The sequence below is a fragment of the Hypanus sabinus genome, chromosome 11 (assembly GCF_030144855.1).
Source record: "Hypanus sabinus isolate sHypSab1 chromosome 11, sHypSab1.hap1, whole genome shotgun sequence".
Lineage (NCBI taxonomy): Eukaryota > Metazoa > Chordata > Chondrichthyes > Myliobatiformes > Dasyatidae > Hypanus > Hypanus sabinus.
In genome coordinates, this window is record NC_082716.1 from 33386205 (window position 1) to 33406593 (window position 20389).

At 40.3% G+C, this 20389-nt stretch overlaps 2 protein-coding genes across 3 annotated transcripts; one reads left to right on the forward strand and one right to left on the reverse strand.

Moving 5' to 3' along the window:
• Positions 1 to 1315: 1315 nt before the first annotated feature.
• Positions 1316 to 12615, forward strand: selenop2 (selenoprotein P2). 2 transcript variants are annotated; one of them, XM_059984091.1, is made up of 5 exons: positions 1316 to 1467; positions 6240 to 6461; positions 7308 to 7520; positions 9139 to 9271; positions 9469 to 12615. In XM_059984091.1, the coding sequence occupies exons 2-5, from the start codon at positions 6259 to 6261 to the stop codon at positions 9499 to 9501; spliced, it is 582 nt and encodes a 193-aa protein (XP_059840074.1). In that variant the 5' UTR covers positions 1316 to 1467; positions 6240 to 6258; the 3' UTR covers positions 9502 to 12615. The 2 variants fall into 2 exon arrangements, with proteins under 2 accessions (XP_059840074.1, XP_059840076.1); XM_059984093.1 differs by lacking the exon at positions 1316 to 1467 and adding an exon at positions 1721 to 1930.
• Positions 12616 to 15361: 2746 nt separating this feature from the next.
• Positions 15362 to 20204, reverse strand: LOC132401556 (uncharacterized). Its single transcript, XM_059983578.1, has 2 exons — positions 19884 to 20204; positions 15362 to 15946 (listed from the first exon to the last, which is right to left on the reverse strand). The coding sequence occupies exons 1-2, from the start codon at positions 20023 to 20025 to the stop codon at positions 15456 to 15458; spliced, it is 633 nt and encodes a 210-aa protein (XP_059839561.1). The 5' UTR covers positions 20026 to 20204; the 3' UTR covers positions 15362 to 15455.
• Between the last annotated feature and the right edge of the window lie 185 nt (positions 20205 to 20389).

The window sequence follows — 20389 nt, forward strand, 5'->3', positions numbered from 1 at the left end:
CTCTCCCCAAGGGTAACTGCATTTTACGACCATTTGACTTGAACCAGAACCATGACTACCCTCCACACGAACTCCTTGCATTCGCAACATTCGATAAATAACAAAACAGCTTGACGCAGCAATTAAGCTGATACTTGTTTGTGTCATTTTTTAACGTTCTTCAGCCCTATGCAATTTGTGTCATAGTCCTCGCAATCTCCCTCCAGGTCAACACATTAACACTTTGTGAAGTCTTTCTATTGGTGTTCCTGGAAAGTCGCATATTACTTTCCTCATTACACTGAGGAGTTCTTAAATTAAGTTTTGATTCCTCCTCAGAGTGACTTAGTAGGTACAGAGGGGATATCACGGGTAAACACGTAAACACGAGGAGTGAGTGTATGGAATAGGCTGCCAGCGACGGTGGTGGAGACAGACAGGATAGGGTCTTTTAAGAGACTCCTGGGCAGGTATATGGAGCTCAGAAAAATAGAGAGCTATGGGTAACCCTAGGTAATTTCTTAGCTAAGGACGTGTTCGGCACAGCTTTGTGGTCTGAAAGGCCTGTATTGTGCTCTAGGTTTTCTATGACTTCCTAAAAGTTGTGTATCATTTTACACTTTAATAAAAGCCGACATTCTACTGTACACGTTTTAAAAAACTGGACATTTTATCTTACCAACGTCAGAGAACCTAAACCATATTGCCAAAACAAAGTTTGTAAGAGTTTTATATATAAATAAGGTTCTAGTGCTTAAGTTTTAAAAAATACTAGAAATTTTAAATTGCTAGGTTGACGCACAGATCAAATGTTCCAGGAGCGCAAACGCGAGAAGATCTGCAGATGCTGGAAATTCAAGCACCACACACAAAATGCCGGTGGAAAGCAGCCGGCCAGGCAGCATCTAAAGGGAGAAGTGCAGTCGAAGTTTCGGGTCAGGACTAACTGGAAGAAAAGGCAGTAAGAGATTTGAAAGTGCGAGGGGGAGGAGGGAGATCCGAAATGATGGGAGAAGACAGGAGGGGGAGGGATGAAGCTAAGAGCTGGAAAGGTGATTGGCAACAGGGATACAGAGCTGGAGAAGGGAAACGATCATGGGACGGCCTAGGGAGAAAGAAAGGAAGAAGGGAGCATCGTTGGGAGATGGAGAGCAGTCATGGAGTGTTAGTGAGAGGGGCAGAGGGAGAGAGAAAAGAGAGAGAGAGAGAGAAAAGGAGAAATAATTAAATGGTTGGGGGTAAGAAGGGGAGGAGGGGCATTAACGGAAGTTAGAGAAATCAATGTTCATGCCATCAGGTTGGAGGCTACCCATACGGAATATTAGGTGGTGTTCATACCATTTTGTGAAATGTTCCGGGAGCGTAATTTGACTTCCAATCGGATCTTGTGGGCGGGACTCAAGCTGTTATGTAAAAACTTCATAACGATTGCCTTTCGCTGTTAAGGGTTTGTTAGGTTGCCTTCGTGTTGTTTTGGATGTGGACAAGGTATGTTTGCATTCAGTTGGGAAATTATTGATAATGAATTGGATTAGAATTTCTATCTGCAGAATGTGGTATCGATAGCTCTAAGGAATACCTAGCGATTGAGAAAGTCCAACTCTGGACGCATTGATCCATAAAGGCAGAAACCAGCATTTAGCTGTGTTACTTATTAATGCTAAGTATTGGCATCATGTATATTGCAAATTCCTTGGCGTCCGACGGGATTTGATCCTGTCCTTGACGGGGAAACGATTGCTGAAGGATTTGCACGATCTAATGGAGTGAATCCCAGCGATAGTCTGAAAGGCTTTGATTGACCAATGCTATTAGCAATTGTTGATCACGAAAGAAAGCTGCTGTGACTTTTTTGGGAGGGGCGGTCACTTCGAACACGTATGAAGCATTGTAAACCCGTTCAGAATGCGGATGATGGAATCGGTTCGGAGTCTCTGAACAAAGCTTTTCTGTAAATTCTCTTTACTCAACAGGAGCTGCGTTTCAATTTTGTAGTCTTGCATCTGCTCCCACTTCTACTCGTGCGTTTGGGAACGGCAATGAAGCAACACACAAAATGCTCGAGGAACACGGCGAGGATGAGGGGAATGGACAGTCGATGTTTCGAGTGGAGACCCTTCACTAGTCTGTTGCAGACGCTGCCTGACCCACCGAATTCCTCCAGCATTTTGTGTGTTGCTCCGGATTTCCAGCATCCGATATTTTCCTTTTGTCTCAATTGTTTCATGTTGTGAGCAATCGCTTTCTGTTTTATTTTATTTTTAAAAAACCGCGTTCGCTCTCCCTATTGATCAAATCGGTCAGCCTGGTCTTTGTCCGTTCGGTTTTACTTCAGCTTTCATGCTTTGTTTCTCGGCAGCAGACTTTCGGTCCGTGTTTGTCGAAGGGCGGTAAGACTTCAGTCATTAGCACAACACTAGATTTAGTGCTTTCCGCAGACAATTGGCTACGTCGGTTCAAAAATACATTTCCAAACGTACGTTTTCAGAGAATTGCTTGACATTTTCGAGGTGAATAGCTGATTTGTGCAATACCTATTACTTAGCATCAAGGCAAAAGCAAAACTATTTTGTCCTAATATCCCAAGAAATTCACAGCGGAGGAATTCATGTAAGTGCACTTTTTTTGTCAGCCCATTCTCTGCAAATGTTTGCCCAAGCATTTAGAGCCTTATCACTCCTGAAATCTTGCTTTGACCTAAAGAAAACATGTTGGTGCTGGGTTTTTTTTTCGTTACGTCTTGATATTTTGGCTGTTAAAATGACTGGGGCACGCCTGTGGCTGTTTTGCTATTCACGAAGATCACGGCTGGTCTTTTACCTCGGTGTCATTTTTTTTTGCACTTTCCCTACTTCCAATCGGATGAACTCTAGTGAGTCAGCCGCTGCAGCTCTGTGGTGAAGAATTCCAAATACTCACCACCATTGATAAATAAATATTTCCTCATAAAAACATAGAAAATCTACGGCACATTCCAGGCCCTTCAGCCCACAATGTTGTGCCACCCATGTAACCTACTGTAGATGCTGCGTAGAATTGCCCTACCTGTAAGCTCCATGTACCTATCTAAGAGTCTCTTAAAAGACCCTATTGTATCTGCCTCTACCACCTTCCCTGGCAGTGCGTTCCATGCGCCCATCGCTCTGACATCCCCCAAGTACCTATTTCCAAGCTCCTTAAAACTACACGCACAACACGCTGGAGGAACTCAGCAGGTCGGGCATCATCCGTGGAAATGAACTGTCAACGTTTTGGGCCGAGACCCTTCGTCAGGAGGGAGGGGGCAGGGGCCCTACAAAGAAGGTGGGGGTGAGGGGGAAGGTGCAGGTGAAAAACCAGTAAAGGGAAAGATCAAGGGAGGGGAAGCAGGGAGGGGGATAGTCAGTATAGGTGAAGAAGGAATGTAAGGGAAAAGCACTATAGGTGGTAGAAGGAGGTGGAGCCATGAGGGAGGTGATAGGCAACTGGAGGAGGAGGCAGAGTGAAACTGGGATGGGGAAAGATGGGGGAGGGAATTACCGGAAGTTGGAGAATTCAATGTTCATGCCAAGGGGCTGGAGACTTATCTAGATGGTATATGAGGTATTGCTCTTCCAACCTGAGTTTGGCCTCATCGTGTATGAACATTGAATTCAAGGGGCCCAGAATTACTCAGTGCAGCCTGACCAATAATTTGTAAAGCCTCAGCATTACATCCTTGTTTTTCATAGTCCATTCCTTTTAAAATGAATGCTAACACTGCGTTTGCTATCCTTGCACAGTCTCAACCTGCAAGTTAACCTTTGTTTTCTCAACCAACATTTAATGAGCATGGAGTCATACCGGCTGTTTGGCCTGTTTGGTTAGTGTCAGCACATCATGGTGATTCATAGGTTTTGCATCCAACAGTTGCTTTCTTTGTTTTTTTTACACACACTGCCTAGGGATAATAGTAGCCTTTATTCGTTACAAATGAGAACAGCCATAACTATAGTGTTCCAAATTTAGTTTCTCTTAAATGCCTTTCACAACATAAAAGCAGGGCTTTCGTATTCATGAAGTTTCAGGCTATTCTGTGATAATCCACAGATTAAAAAAAAATAATTCTATTATAAATCCCTTAATTTACTCTGCGGGGTAGCCAAGTGAGTGGTGGTATCTTCTGGGTTATCAAGTGGGCGCCCTCCTTCCTCAGTGTTTCACTGATAGGCCCACGTCACCTCCAGAGGGTTCAGCAGTGAATCCCAGTGTTCCGGGCTCACCCCCTAGATGCCATTCGCTCACCTGGCGGCCCAGTTGGGATCCTTTCTCTTCATCCAGAGCCACTGACTCCCTTTTCAGCAGCTCTAGAGAAGTCTTTGGCTGCTTGTTGGTGTGTCTTTCCTCACACTCCCAACTCCCGGAGTAGCCTTAATGTTGATGTGGCTACAAAGCCTCTGCAGCCTGCTTCGACCGGTCGCACCCTTGCTTTCCAGCCACGTTGCTGCACATCGACTGCAAGCTCAGCCTACCTCAGCTTCTTGAGCTCGTAGGCCTCTACTGCATCCGCCCAGGGCACTGTAAGCTCGATGATGTAAACGAGATGGAGTGAGGCCGACCCTAGCACAAGGTCTGGTCTGAGGGTGGTTTCTGCGATTTCAGTTGAGAAGCAGAGCCTCTGGGCTAAGTCTGCCACCATCTTCCAATCACGTGCCCCGCCGAGCCGCCCGGTGTTTGGTCTCGATGTGGTGAGCCTGGCTTTACCCTCACCTTCTGGACAAATGCTGTTAACGGCCAGCGGGATGAAGGGGGAGGGAGAGCATTGACACTTGTCCACCGACTTTCCAGCACTGCCTCAAGACGCCATAGCACCTGGTTGTGTCACCAGGTGTATCGGCCTTGAGTTAGGCTGGTCTTGCAGCCCACCAGAATGTGCTTTAGTGTTGCTGAAGTCAGAATACATAACAAGGCAACGGTTAAAAATGCCATATGTAGGTCACTTGGAGCAATTTTCAAATCAATTTATCATTCAAAGATACAGCTGAAAGAGATGGCATTTCTCTGGTGCCAAGGTGCAAAGGCTTCAAAATAGCAAGTAACATTTAAAGTAGAGAATAACATAATTCAAATAGCAAGCAAAGAAGCATATTCACTTGAGGGGAGGAAAAATTCACGCACATAGTCTAAGACCCTGAATGACAATGTCGAGCAATTGACGGTACGGTCTCCTGGCAGTATGCAGGCACGTGCCATCCAGCCTGTCATTCCCCTGCTTGAACACAGGAGGGCAGCACTGACAGGAGAGGTAGCTCTCACCTGATCTGCAGCAATGGGCGAATGGAGGCTTGAGTCCTCGTCCTTGCTACAACTGAGGCTACACAGCTCCATGTTGTTTATCTCTCTACCAGTATAAGTTGTATCACAGCTGGAATGGAAACACTAATGGCCGGCAATAGAGGAAACTACAGAAAGTGCTGGATACTGCCCAGTCCATTGCAGGCAGAGTCCTCCGGAACATTAAGTACATTTATATGGACTGCTACCACAAGAAATAAGAATCAGGTTTATTATCACCGGCAAGTGTTAGGAAATTTATTAACTTAGCAGCAGCAGTTCAATGCAATACATAATATATAAGAGAAAAAATAAATTTAAGTAAATCAATTTCATTATACGTATATTGAATAGATTAAAAAATGTGAAAACAGAAATACTGTATATTAAAAAAAGTGAGGTAGTGTCCAAGGGTTCAATGTCCATTTAGAAATTGGAAGGCAGACGGGAAGAAGCTGTTCCTGAATCACTGAGTACCTCCTCACTTTCGAGGACTTTTTACAACTTGCGCTCTCACTTTTTTCGCAGTTAGTCTTTTGCACATTGGTTGTCAGACTTCATTTATGTACAGTTTTGCTACTTTTTTCATTTATACACCTGTAATATAATTTCAAGGTAGTATACATACTTTGATAATGATTTAACTTCGAATTTAGAGCATGATTATCAACCAAATCGGCGTTGGTGCAGTATAACTGTGGGAGATCGACTTGGACATTACATCTTTTTGATTAAGCAACAAAAAGTTCTGGCTCAGCACACAAGCGACTGAGCCTGTAAGAGAAGAACTCTTAACAATGTAAATTCAGCCCTCAGTTCCTCAACAAATCATTTATATTGTGGCTTTAATAGCATTTTTTTTGCAGAGTGAAATTGATAAACATGATAATTGGAGCCTTCTACATTTGTTACTGCACTTTAACTTACAAATTTACAAAAAGTTATTATTTCCCCAATTCAAATTTTAGGAATCTATGAAGGATACTGATGGGGCTGGAGAGAACTTCATTTGCCATTCTTTTTGGGTTAATAATCTCCCTGGCAGCAGCACAGAATGACATCGGAATCTGTCGGGTGGCTCCTCACTGGCAGATTGGCAATCAAATACCAATGGAGGAGCAGTCTGGACAAATTACCGTGGTGGCCCTTCTCAAAGCAAGCTGATCGTTCTGTCTAAAGCAGGCTGCCGGGTAAGTATGGCAATTTATCTATACATTACCCCACAGAATAACGTTGTCCATAGTACTACACAAACATCGCAATTCAACATCATACCATGGAGACTTGCTGCAGACCCATTCTCTCTCATTCCCATCAGCAGTTCGGCAGAGCTCAAGAGGGTCAAGGACTGAAGTGCTGTTGTTTTTCACTTCACTCTCATCCATTCTGAAGATAAGAGGGGTAGAAGATGGTCCCATTGTTCCTTGTTTTGTCAGAGACAACCCTAGCAGTCATGGTATCAGTAACTCTTTACATGGTCTGAGTCTTGAGTACAGATTTCAAATGAATTGATCACTTTTCTAATGTTAACTATTTGGGCAGGGTGCATCATATTCAATATTTTCTATCTAGTTATCATTCTCAGTTAAGACTTCTGATGTTGTTGAATATTTTTGGTCTTTTTATTTGTATATAGTGTGTTGAAAGATTGTATATTAAAATGAAATTTGGACCTATTGCCAAATTTGTACTTTGGTTATGTTTGGCAACTGGTAAGTTCTGTCCCTTTTTAAATGGTTTATGTCCCAAGAGCAATCCTGTTCTCTTTTGCCTTCTAATATTCAGGATTTGAAAAGCAAGTAATAAAATCATAGCATTGCTTAACTTTCACATAAAAACAAAATGATTTGGAAGTTGCTGTACTCAATAAATGATAGATCAATCATTTCAATCATTCTGTGGCACCATGAGATTTCAAACTGTGTACGATTGAAAAAGAAAAGCCCAGTCAGAAACATCTTGCATGTATTTTCATCTTAATGCTGCATTCGTAAAGTCATGTTAATGACAGCTTGTATTTTTTTTCACTTTGATAGATTAGGCAAATTGCGTGACAAGCTTGTCCATCATGGCCTGACTGACATACATTACATGATTGTGAACGATAAAACATTTGAATCCAGGATCATGTTTCAGAAGCTCATATCCAATGCTCCCAAAGATATCCCTGTTTACCAGCAATCACGATTTCAACCTGATGTTTGGCATATCTTGGGGGGTGTCAAGGATGACATCTTTATCTATGATAGGTTGGTACTTCAGGATATTAATTTTACTTAAAGCTCATTGTTTAAGTTAGTAAGCAGATTATTTTTCCACTTTAAGTATAGTATTTCCATATAGTAATTGTTAAGATGGTGAAGTTATAATGCATGTGTCATATATTTTATGGTAAATGGGAGGTACTTTTTGCATTAGTTATTGGGCTGTGGCACTTTGATACTTCGCCTGGTGGCTACATGGGGTTTGTTTGCCATTATAATCTGCTGCTTGTTGAGGTGCATGAAGTAGGCAGCAGTACTCATCCTCATTAGTATACAGTGGATTCCAGTTAATTGGACCATTGGTTAATTGGGGCAGTCACTTATTAGGCACAGCTCTTAAAGAACAAAAACTAATTGAGAAGACAGCCAGGGTTCACTTCGTTTGTTTGGGACACTATGCCTCTCAATTGGGGCAGGAGATTGTTGCTGAAAAGTTTCTAAATAGCGTCAGTCACGTGCACTTGCGAGGCCAGCATGCTTCGAGTGGACAATTTTTAAATAGCATCAATTGCATGTACTTGTGTTCAAAAAGCAGCAAATTTTGTCACTGACAGTCTGCAAGAAATAAACAGTAATACAATTCAGACCTGTTTTGCTCACTGCGATTTCAGACGTTCAGGCTTGGTGATGCCAGAATTGGCCGAGGGTGAATGAAACAATTTCAGTACACAAGTTAGAATCTATGAAAAATTTGAAGGCATCAACAATCATCTTGAATATTACAATGAAAATAAAGATTTGGAGGATGCAACGGTCAACAGCATTGCATGAAGGCAGTTCATCATCTGTTTCCACTGAATGTTCATTTACATTCAAAGGAAAGTGACACCGATAACATCATCTGTCAATAAGTATTATTGGCAGATAATGGCCAAGTGGTTGAGGCATTCGTCTAGTGATCTGAAGGTCGCTAGTTCGAGCCTTGGCTGAGGCTGCGTGTTGTGTCCTTGAGCAAGGCACTTAACCACACATTGCTTTGTGACGACACCGATGCCAATCTGTATGGGTCTTAATGCCCTTCCCTTGGACTACATTGGCGGCATGGAGAGGGGAGATTTGCAGCTTGGGCAACTGCTGGTCTTCCATATTAAAAAAAACCTTGCCCAGGCTTGCACCCTAGAAACTTTCCAAGGTGCAAATCCATGCAAATCGAGACTAACAGAGGCCTACTATTAGGAACTAAGACACAGTTTTGTTGTATTGATAGTGTTCTAATTTATTCTGTATTTCATTCAAATACATAATTTGTTACTCAGTATGTTTTTTAAAATATCTTTTTAACTACTTCCATGAAACTTGGGCTAATTGGGGCAGCTGCTTAATTGAGCTAAACGCACTGGTCCCAGTAAGTTCAAGTTCACCAGGACCTACCATAATACATTTTTGCTCCCCTTGTATTCCTGGGACATTTGAGACAGGCGAGATTAGCAGACTAAATGGGGTGGGAGCAATTCTTCCTTTCTCTATGTGGCTCAAAATTATGATGGTACTGGCTATTGTTTTATGAATTCAGTAGTTGCTGATAATTCATGTTTGTCTGACAAATCATAGTTGTTTGAATATGGAAGTGAGATTGCTTACATTTGAAATTTTCTTTTGGTAGATGTGGTAAATTGACCTTTCATGTCACGCCACCATATAGCCACTTGCAGTTCCGCTACGTTGAAGCAGCAATTCAAGCTACTTACAACAGAGACATCTGTGGGAACTGCAGATCCAATAACAACACACTGGAGGTAATTGTTAGCATTAATCATTGGTCTCTGAGAGAACACATTGGTGGCTGGTAGATGGATCACAATAGTTCAAAAATGGTGCTTGTGGCATCTCTGACTAGATAATTGTCATAGAAGTAGCTAAAAGCAAATGAAGCAGCTAAAGTCGAATGATTTTCCCTCGTCAACAGGAAACTGATGATGTTCTTTTCTTGCAGATGGTCTCATCACCCTCTACAGGACAAAATTAATTCAATCTAACATCACGGGTTTGAAACTGAGGCTTTTGAAAATCACTTGCATGAGTGCCATATGTGACCAACTAAATCTTAACAGGAGCCTATTATGAAAATTCTTAACATCATTTCAGCTGCCTTAACTGCTTAGATGCCAATGTTGACCCTAATGGGGTACAAAGTTTTGTTGCAGAAACCTAGTTTGATATTAACTATTGTGAAGCAATGTAATTTATATTTGTGAATCTCCGATGACTGCAGTCTAATTTGGCATTAGCGTTAAGCTCTGTTGACTGGTCTTTTGAACAACTGACCATTGTGGCAACCCCTTTTCCCAAGGTGTGTGTCAAACCAGATACCCCTCTGAATATAGTTCTAGTCACCGTGATCTCAGCTGAACACTGCCTTTTGTCATGCATCCCATATATGTGGCATGAATCAGTGCTGTGAACAGGGGCTATGAATAAATCAGATTCTAACCTTGTAAGCCAGTATAAAGTCACTTGTAAAGGGATGTCCCATTTCCTGTCATCCACAAAAATAACTATGAATATTCATTATGGGAGTGTGTTTGGGTGGGGGGGGGGGAAGTATCACAGGAGATTTTGCACTGCTTTGGCAGAAATGCTCCTAGATAAAGTATGTATCAATATTTTGATGTTTGCTTTACATGTACTATTCAGTGTAAGTTATTCCTCTAGTTTTGTTGTGCTTAATGAAGTCTTTGGTACAAACTAGCTACTAGTAACTACAGGCTGACCACTGCACAAAAAGCTTAAGGAAAAGTTTTTAACTGACTTGTACAAACTGCTAGCATCTCTTAGATCATAGGACCAAATGAAATTAAAGAAAGTAGGTCATTTGGCTCCTTGTGTTTGCTCAGCCATTCAATAAGATAATGGATGATTCAAGTTTCTATGTTCATCTTCCCACCCATAAACTTCGGTTGCCTTACTAACTTGGAGGTGGGGAAGAAAAAATATCCATTCCATTGCAGCTTTGAACATAATCAAGGATTCAGCCTCCATAACTTTCTTGGGCAAACAGTCCAATAGGGACTCAGCCCTTTGAGAAAAAATCTTGCTCATCAATTTTTTAGTTAGCCCTTTATTCTGCAATTTTGCCCTCTGCTAGACTAACCAATGAGGGCAACATTCTACTAACATTTACCCTATATTGTGCTAAGAATGTTGTATTTCAATAAGATCAACTCTCATTTTCCTAAACTTAAATGATTGTCAACTTTTCCTCCCAACACAATCACTGCATACATTCCTGAATTGCCTCTAAATATATATATTTCTTCAAGTAAGGTGAGTACCTGGTGCCTTTTAAATTTTAGTAAGATTGGTACGTGTGTTGCTTTGCAAGAAAAGCCAGCATTATGTTAGCTTCCTGATTGCCTAGTGTAGCTCTATGTGAGCTTTGTGTTTCAGAAGAGTGAATGTCCCTCTAAAATCCTCCATGTCCCACACCCTGTTTACAGTACATTGTGTTTTGAACAAGATTATATGATGTAAATAAAATACCACACTGACTTTTCCTCTATAATAACCTTGTGATAATTTCACTTTTAACCACAACCATAATTTTGACATTAATTTCTCTGTCTGACGCTGAACGCAGCTCATTCTGCAATCACTCAGAAGTCTGAACCAAGCTGTATAGGTGATCATGCTTCCCAGCAGATCCCTTGCAAGCTGCCTGCTAACTTTGAATATTATGTGTATGTACAGTACATGATTTTGAAGGTAACTTGTGATCAGAGGAAGGAATCTGTTTCTATCTGTATGGGTGATCAGTTATTGTCATTGTTTCATTACAAGCTTGTTGAATTTGGACTTGAATCCACCTTATTTCCAACAAACACGCCTGGTAATTTGTTTGTCACCCCTGCCCACTATGATTGTAGCATCTTTTTCTTGATCTTGTCCATTTACTGCTGGTCTGAGAAATAATTGCTTCTCACTACTGTATCTGTGAGCTCAGCCATTTTCCTTTTGAGGCAAGGTTCTCTGGTTTTATCATTATCACACTGATGTATTTTGATATGGAAGTGGGTTGGTTATCTGCACTTCAAAAGTTGCTAAATTTATATGGATTTGTGAATCTTCAATACAGCCAAACCAGATCACTGGGGTTCTAAGAGGGGCACGGGCAGTTCATGTTCTTCAGCTCACAACTTATTTTAACAGTTCATCTGGTTTTTCATGGCATGTTTGGAAATAAAACTTAATTAGCTTTTAGTCATTTTGTTAAATGGAATGTTCTTGCTATTTAACTAGATCAGTTACAAATACATTTAAAAAGCAGTTGTTTCTAATTTACCAATATCAAACACTGTTACTTTTTTCATTGTCAACCTTTCTATTTCATTTAGTTCCTTCCTCCAGAACCTTTTTCTGCGGTGCCTGAAATCTTGGCAGCTAGGAGATTATTTGCATATTTGCTATATTCCTCTATCTGTTAGCTTAGTTGAAGATCTGGGACTTCATGGGCAGTGGAAGCAAACTCAATCAAGCTTTTCAAAAGGGAGTTCCCCATGTGCTTGAAGGGGAAAATAATTTGCAAAGCAATGGGAAAAGAATTCAATTAAAGTACTGATTTTTTTTTAAAAGGAAAATCTACTTGGCCTGGCTGAATAACTTCTTCCTGAGTCAAAATAATTTTAGGAAAGCCAGAGCATTCCTATAGCTTGCGCAAGATCAATAATTTCGTATCATCTGTTACCAAATTTACAACGTTAGTGCTTTGCTAAAATTATTTCCCCCTTACCCAGATTACTGGTGTAAGTGACTTAGTCTTTAGTAGGATTCTGTTGCTAGCAATCCTTCAATTCTTTGACTTTGGCTGGGATTTTGTTATCAATCTGCATAATGTGGTCCAGGTATGTGTGATATTAGCATATTTACTGATTTGTTGGTGTCACCAATTTTGGTTTGTTTCAGATTTCCAACATCTGCATTTTTTGCCTTTTGATTATGATAAGTTTATCTTAACTAAAATATTATTAACTGTTCTACTATTGTAATTTTAATGAGTTTTGGTTATAATGTTAAATATAAATTGAATTTGAATTTCCAGTTTTCTTCTAATTACACAAATAAGTGAATAAAAAATTACTGGATATTGCAATGGTTGTACATTTTTTTAATGCATTGCTTTTAAGACTACAGCCATTATCACAATATATCTCACCCAGATCCCATCACCTCACTCCCCTTCTATTCTCAAAATAGATCCGATTCTCTGAAAGATCCATTGAATGTAATAATGGAGATAGAACTTTGGAATTTTAACCTACATTTCCATTAATTAAATCCTCAAATCACAAGATACCATTGGTTCATGGAAAATATATTACTGTCCACAGATGAGTAGCACTGAATTCCCTATTTGAACTAGCTTACAGTGGTGTGGCGTGCAAAGTCTCTACCAACTGAAGTGACGCCAATATTTTTTGCTTTTGGGAACTTGGGATTCTGAGCACAGACTCCAGTTACATACACATTAGGAATCTAAAGAAGCAATCAGAATAATTAATTGGTGTAGTAGAAGTTCTCGGGATCAAATTATTGGAAAAGGCACCCTTGAATTGAGGGTTTGGAAATGTAATGAGGAATTATGAAGAGAGGACAATGGCTCACTAATACGCTTGCCTTTCCAGCAATAACCAAAATGGGATATTCAATTTCTATATCAAAGTATACTGTAGCCATGCACCCAGAATTTATGGAATTACAATGAAAATAAGAGGAAAGAGTAGTTAGTTGTTCTTGTTATGCACTGTACGGATGAAATAAAATCAATAGATTGCTGACTAACTCCTGCATAGGAGGCTACCAGTTAAATTGAAGTATACTTTCTGTTTTGGATTTGCAAACAATTGCAGGCTGTTGAATTTGAACCAAATTTAAAATTTACAAAATTATGAGGGGAAAAGATGGAATAAATGTAAGCAGACTTTTTCCACTGGGTTTGGGTGGAACTACAACTGGAGGGTCTTGGGTTAAGGGTGAAAGGTGAAAAGCTTAAGAGGAACCTGAGAAACTTCTTCACCCAGAAGGTCGTGAGAGTGTAGAATGAGCTACCAGCACAAGTGGTGCATGCAATCTTGATTTCAATGTTTGAGAGACATTTGGATAGATAATGTGGATGGTAGGGGTATAGAAGGCTATGATTCTATTGTAGGTCAGTGGGAGTAGGCAGTTTAAATGGCTCAGCATAGAATCAAGGGGCTGTTTGTGTGATGTACTTTTCTATGACTATAACTTTAACATTGGATCAAGGTAAGATAGAGGAATCCTTTGCAGTTTTCATCTTTCAGCCTGAAAGATCAGTTTGCAGAGTAACTTGAAAATAAAAGGCGATCCAGGACACTGGATGAGGAAGAATCTGTAACTACAGCCACATTGTCTGGGCAGAATATGATGCCAATTTCCTTAATCCCAACAGCTGCATATTGTCTGTATCCCTTGCCTGTTCATGTCTCTGTTTATATGCCTCTTAACTTTGCCATCATTGTCTGCTTCTACCATCTCTGCTGGTAACATATTCTGGACATCTATTTAAATTTCCTTTAACCACTCCCTATCTCACCTTATTGGGCATTCCTAACCTGGGATATAAAACTGTATCTACCCAATCCATGCCTTTTGTAATTTTATACACTTACGTTGGGTAACCTCTCAGCCTCCAATACTCCAGGGAAAACAGTTTTCAAGTTCTTCAACACAACAATACAAGGAATAATGCTATGAAAATTAGCTTTTTGTAGTGGCAAACAGAAATATAAGTTTATGTTAACTTGTGTTTACGTTAACATGCCTATCTGAGTTTGTACAACCTCTCATAAATCAAATATGCTCCAATCCAGGCAATGTCCTCCATGAGCATCAACTGCACCCTCTCCAAACCCTTCATATTGTGTGGTGACAAGAGCAGAACACAATACTCCAAATGTGGCCTCAGTGAAATTTTATACATGACAAAGTGACTTCCTAACTTTTATATTTAATGGCCCAACCAAAGGCAAGTGTGCTGTATGCCTTCTTTACTGTTCTATCCACTGGTGTGGCCAATTTCGGAAGCTATGGATAGGCAAAAAGCCCTCTGTATGTCAATGCTTCCAAGGGTCTTGTCATTTATTGTATACTTTCCTCTTGCATTTGGTGTCACACTTGTCAGGATTAAACCCCATTTGCTACTTCTCTGCCCAAATTTCCAAATGATTTATATCTGCTATAACAGACCTAGAATAGGCATGGATAATGGAGAAAACAAATTAGGATGCAGTGAGAAGTTTCTATGTTCAACTACTATATTAGAACCAAAATATGTTTATATTTCACACATCTTTAGTTGAATGGTATTTGAATCATTATTTATGCAAAAGGTATGTATTTTAAATTGCTGTTTTAAAATATGTTTATTGGTTTATCATTAACTCTTAAGTAAAATATACAAAGATATTTTTCCAAAGGTTAGAAAACACACTTCCAATAAGGACTATTCTTTTTGTTTAATTGAAGATGTAGCTATCACCGGATTATGAAGTAAAATCAGGAAGTAGCACCTTGGTTAGATAAAGGCATAAGAGATCAATGCTTAGTAGAATCTTGGAATGAGTCCGAGATTCTTGGAGTATTGTAACATGCACTTTGAATACTTGAGTATAAATCCAATATGGAACCTTAAATAGATACAACCATAAAAGGAAACGGTTCAGGATTGAATAAACACTTAATTTCTGAGTTGTTCATTTTGAAAAAGCTCTTTTATTATGTACCTGGTGGATGATTAAAATCTCATGCTTTTCTAAGTTTGATAAGAAAGTCAAGCTGAATCTGCTAATGCTTCTGGTTTGCTGGTGAAACTAATGATTCTCTTATTTCTTCTTTGATGCCACTGTGTCAGGTTCCTGTTATCAAGTTCGCTCTTATACTTGTGATTATTAGCAAATGATTAATCTAGAGAAGAAGTGGTTGGCAAGACTTTCTTGAGGGGTTTTGCACTTTCGGAAAAAGAAAAGTATTTGGCTTTTCAGGTTGACTATGTATCCATCTGGCTTCACCTGAAGCAACATCCACTGGTGATTTTGGGAAACATTTATTTCCAATCTGTGGATTATGAGAGTAACCTGCTCTGTGATTAGATGCACCTGGGTTCCTCGGTTTCTTCTTGTACTTTGATGGTAGTGCAGTCTGAGCCTTCCAAATCTTCAGTTTCTTGCATTGTTCATTGCCTGAAGAATATGCTTTTGTTTTAATGGATAAATCACTGTTATTCTTAATCCAGTGCAATAATGGGTGGTACACCACACTGCTGTGTTTCATGGAATTCACCCAATCTGTTATCTCCTTTTTTTGACTTCTATTCTTCCTCAAGTGAAACAGATAACAGGTAATAAATGCCAAGATCATGCATGCTCCAAAAATGATGAAGAAGTATGAAACCCAGTCTGAAAATAAAACAGAAGGGTGTTAAATAAAATATTGTCATTTTTGACTTAAATGCCACATACAACTGGTTTCAATGTGATAAATCTGGTAAATTAACTTCTTGTTGTTATATGTACTGAGGAACAATGGGAAAAACTTTGTTTCGCATTGCCATCTATATAAATCAGTTTATCGCTTCAGTACATTGTGGTAGTTCATTGGAAAGACACAGCAACAGAATGCAGATTAAAACGTTACAGTCACAGAGAAACTTCCGTGCAGACAGACCATAAGGTGCAAGTCCATGACAAAGTAGACTACAAGATCAACAGTCCATTTTAACATGCAAGAGAACTGCTCAGTAGTCCTTTAACAGTGGCATATAAGCTGTCCTTGAGCCTAATGGTATTGCCTTAATACTCCAGGCTTTAGTCCAACTCATGTAATGCATTCTTGAATGTCAATTTTGTAGCCTCATCTATAATTTGAATTGATAAGGCAAAAGTGGTACAGGTTAGAGCATCAATATTAAATAAGCCTGCTTTCTGGCTAGGGAAAGATATGATGTCAAAGACTAGGGACTGGAGTCACAGCAGGAATGTAAAACAAGGCTGTGGTCATACAGTAATACAGCACAGATTCAGGCCATTGCAAACATGCCAACCTTCAAGCACCTTGCATTACGTATTACTGTGTGTACACATTTCTTCGTGTACATATTTCTTCAGGTTAGGACATTCTTTAACATAATTACAGAGGACCACAGCCAGCACCTTCTCAGGATCAAACTGCACTTTATATGACATGAAATCTGTTGTTTAGCAGCAGCAGTAGAGTGCAAAGACATAAATGATGATAAATAACAAAATAAATAAATAGTGCAAGAAAAGGAATGAAGAGGGTTCATGGACAATTCAGAAATCTGATGGCAGAAGGGGAAAAACTGTTACTAAATTGTTGACTGTGGGTCTGCAGCTTCCTATATTACCTTCCTGATGGTAATAATGGGAGGCTTGTCCCAGATGGCAAGGGTTCTTACCTGACTGTGCTGCAACGGCCATATTGATATTCACCATACATCTATAGAAAGCTGGAAGAGTCTTTGTTAACATTCCACAGTACTTCAAACTCCTAATGAAGTAGTGCTGCTGGTGTGCTTTCTTCATAATTGCATCAATGTGTTACGCCCAGTATTGATCAATTGAGGTGTTGACACCCAACAGCTTAAGGCTGCTTACCCTTTCCACCACTAACCCCACAATAAAGACTGGTCCATGGTTTCCTGACTTCCGTTTTGTGGTCCACAGTCAAAATCCTCATCTTGCGAATCTTGAGTGCGAGGTTGTTGCTGCAACATCACTCAACCAGATGATCTGTCTCGCTCCTATAAGCTGCCTTGTCACCATCTGAGGCTATGCTAATTTATATATGATGTTTGAGATAAGCTAACCCAGTAACGAATGTAGAGATTAGTGCAGTGGGCCTTTCTTTGCTGATCTCCTCAAGTTGTTTCATGCATTTGTCCAATATTTGCCAAGCACCAGACCCAGTTAACACATTTTCAACTGCCCTCCACCTTGAGATCTTATCTCTGATTCATTTCCTTCATAATCTCCATCAGTCAGAGAAAGTCAGGCAGGTTCCATTCTACTGTAATGATATCTGAGATGCTTCATCAAGTCAAGCCAAGTCACTTTTATTATCATTTCGACCATAACTGCTATGTACAGTACATAGTAAAAATGAGACAACGTTTTTCAGGACCATGGTGTTATATGACACAGTACAAAAACTAGACTGAACTAACTAAAAAACAACACAGAGAAAGCTACACTAGACTACAGACCTATGCAGTACTGCATAAAGTGCACAAAACAGTGCAGGCATTACAATAAATAATAAACAGGACAATAGGGCAGTAAGGTGTCAGTCCAGGCTTTGGGTATTGAGAACTCTGATAGCTTGGGGGAAGAAACTGTTACATAGTCTGGTCGTGAGAGCCCGAATGCTTTGGAGCCTTTTCCCAGATAGCAGGAGGGAGAAGAGTTTGTATGAGGGGTGCATGGGGTCTTTCATAATGCTGTTTGCTTTGCGGATGCAGCGTGTAGTGTAAGTGTCTGTAATAGCAGGAAGAGAGACCCTGATGATCTTCTCAGCTGACCTCACTATCCGCTGCAGGGTCTTGCGATCTGAGATGGTGCAATTTCTGAACCAGGCAGTAAGGCAGCTGCTCAGGATGCTCTCAATACAACCCCTGTAGAATGTAATGAGGATGGGGGGTGGGAGATGGACTTTCCTCAGCCTTCACAGAAAGTAGAGATGCTGCTGGGCTTTCTTGGCTATGGAGCTGGTGTTGAGGCACCAGGTGAGATTCTCCGCCAGGTGAACACCAAGAAATTTGGTGCTCTTAACAATCCCTACTGAGGAGCCGTTGATGCTCAGCAGGGAGTGGTCGCTCCATGCCCTCCTGACGTTGGGCCAAGTCAGGAATTTTCATAGTTCAAAAGTTACTGTAATATTTAAAGAGAGCAAATTTCAGATCCTCTAATTTTGGATATCAGTTAACCATCTTGTCGGAGTATTTGCAGAAAAGGTATGTTGGTGAAACAGACTTGGTGTCACATGGAGCAATGTGTATTTGTATGATGCCACTAAGAGCAATATAAGATGACCTCAAAATACTGAACCAAAGTGATTCAAGAAAGATCATCTTTATGTAGCAGGTGGCTACTGTCTAGAATACACTGTCGTGGGAGGAAGATTCGATTGCATTGTTCAAAAGGGAGCCAGATATGTACCTAAAATTGAAATAATTTGCTGGGCATGGAATTGACTGAAACCAACTGAATTGCACTTACAAAGAACTGGTATGGATTTGATGGGCTGAATATGCTGGAGAAACTGAGCACCATTTTATGCACGTTTTGAAAGAAAGAGACCAACACAGCTGTGCAAATCCCCACAGCATCCGGCAACCCTTTTAAATCTGTCTTGGAGGCTGCTGTCCAAGCATCTTTCAAGAGGCATCAGGCTCTGACGGTGAACTTGGCCAGGTAGTGAAATCTTGTCTCGACCAACTGGCTGGAGCGTTCAAAAACGTCTTCAACCTCCTGACTGCCGCATTCTGAGGTTCCACCTGCTTCAAAAGGGCAGTGTTGGAAATGGGGCGCAGCTTCAAGCTGTGGTGTTTAATTATCTCAGTGGATCCATCCTGGGCTCATCACCTAGGTGCTACTTTGTTAGGGGTTTGAGGAGACTTGCTATGCCACCAAAATCTTACAAACTTCTATAGATGTATGATGAAATATTTCAGCCATCAGGCCCTGAACCAGCATGAATAACTTCACTCACCTCATCACTGGGCTGGTTCCACAACCTATGGACTCACTTTCAAGGACTCTACAACTCAGATTCATGTATGTATGTATGTATTTATCTATCTATCTATCTATCTATCTATCTATCTATCTATCTATCTATCTATCTATCTATCTATCTATCTATCTTTCTTTCTTTCTTTCTTTCTTTCTTTCTATCTATCTATCTATCTATCTATCTAATTATTATTTGTATTTACAATTTGTCTCCTTTTGCACGTTGGTCAGTCTTTGCGTGCAGTTTTTTCATCAATTATTTTATTTCCTTTATCTTTGAATGCCTACAAGAAAATGATTCTCCTCTAATGCACAGGACAAAAAAAAGCTAGAGAGCTGTAGTTTATACATTTCAATGTCTTTGCATTGTACTGCTACTGCAAAGCAACAAATCATGTCATATGCCAATCATAATAAATCTGGCTCTGATATTGGGTGATTGTTAATATAAGCTCTAAAGGGAATCCCTTAATATTTTATGCCTATATAACAATGATTTGTACTTTGCGACAGCAGAAAATAATGTATTGGCTTTTTTTTCCAAAGTATGCGTGTCTAAATTCCATTGATATTGTACACTTACTGGTTGGCATTATCATCTGAATTGAGTAACTAATTTCGGAGCCCACTGCAATGATTTCCGAAGACTCAATCCTGCCCAAAGCCTTTCTAGCGTTTCGAACTCGTTTGTCAATGACTCTGTGACGTGTCGCACTCGGAGTCATCGCAACAATCTGCCAGCTCGTCCGCAGTCTGCGCCCTCTCTGGATTCACGACCATGATATTCTAGACAAACTCGCATTTTAATGCAGGCTTCATGTTAATCCTGATTAACAGTTCAGATGGAAAGGACAGCATCTTATGTGGTTCTGAACAAGGTTTAAAAGCAGGGTAGCAGGGGAAAATACACTTGAAGTCAAAACTGCAATCAGCGCTCATCAAGTTGGCGCTTCCAGTGTTTCGTTCCCTTTGAGCCGCCGTCGCTGAAAAGCTCGATGGTAATTGGTTCGCTTTCCAGCTGAGCTGTGATAGGCGATTACTGTCCATTCCTGAGGTCGCGAGTGCGATGCCCGAATTTGATTGGTTTCC

Excerpts from the sequence above, each read along its gene's own strand:
- LOC132401556 (XM_059983578.1), bottom strand. The coding sequence starts at position 20,025 with ATGACTCCGAGTGCGACACGTCACAGAGTCATTGACAAACGAGTTCGA. Across the intron at positions 15,947-19,883 it reads TCAGATGATAATGCCAACCA|ACTGGGTTTCATACTTCTTC; the intron begins GTAAGTGTACAA and ends TTTTATTTTCAG.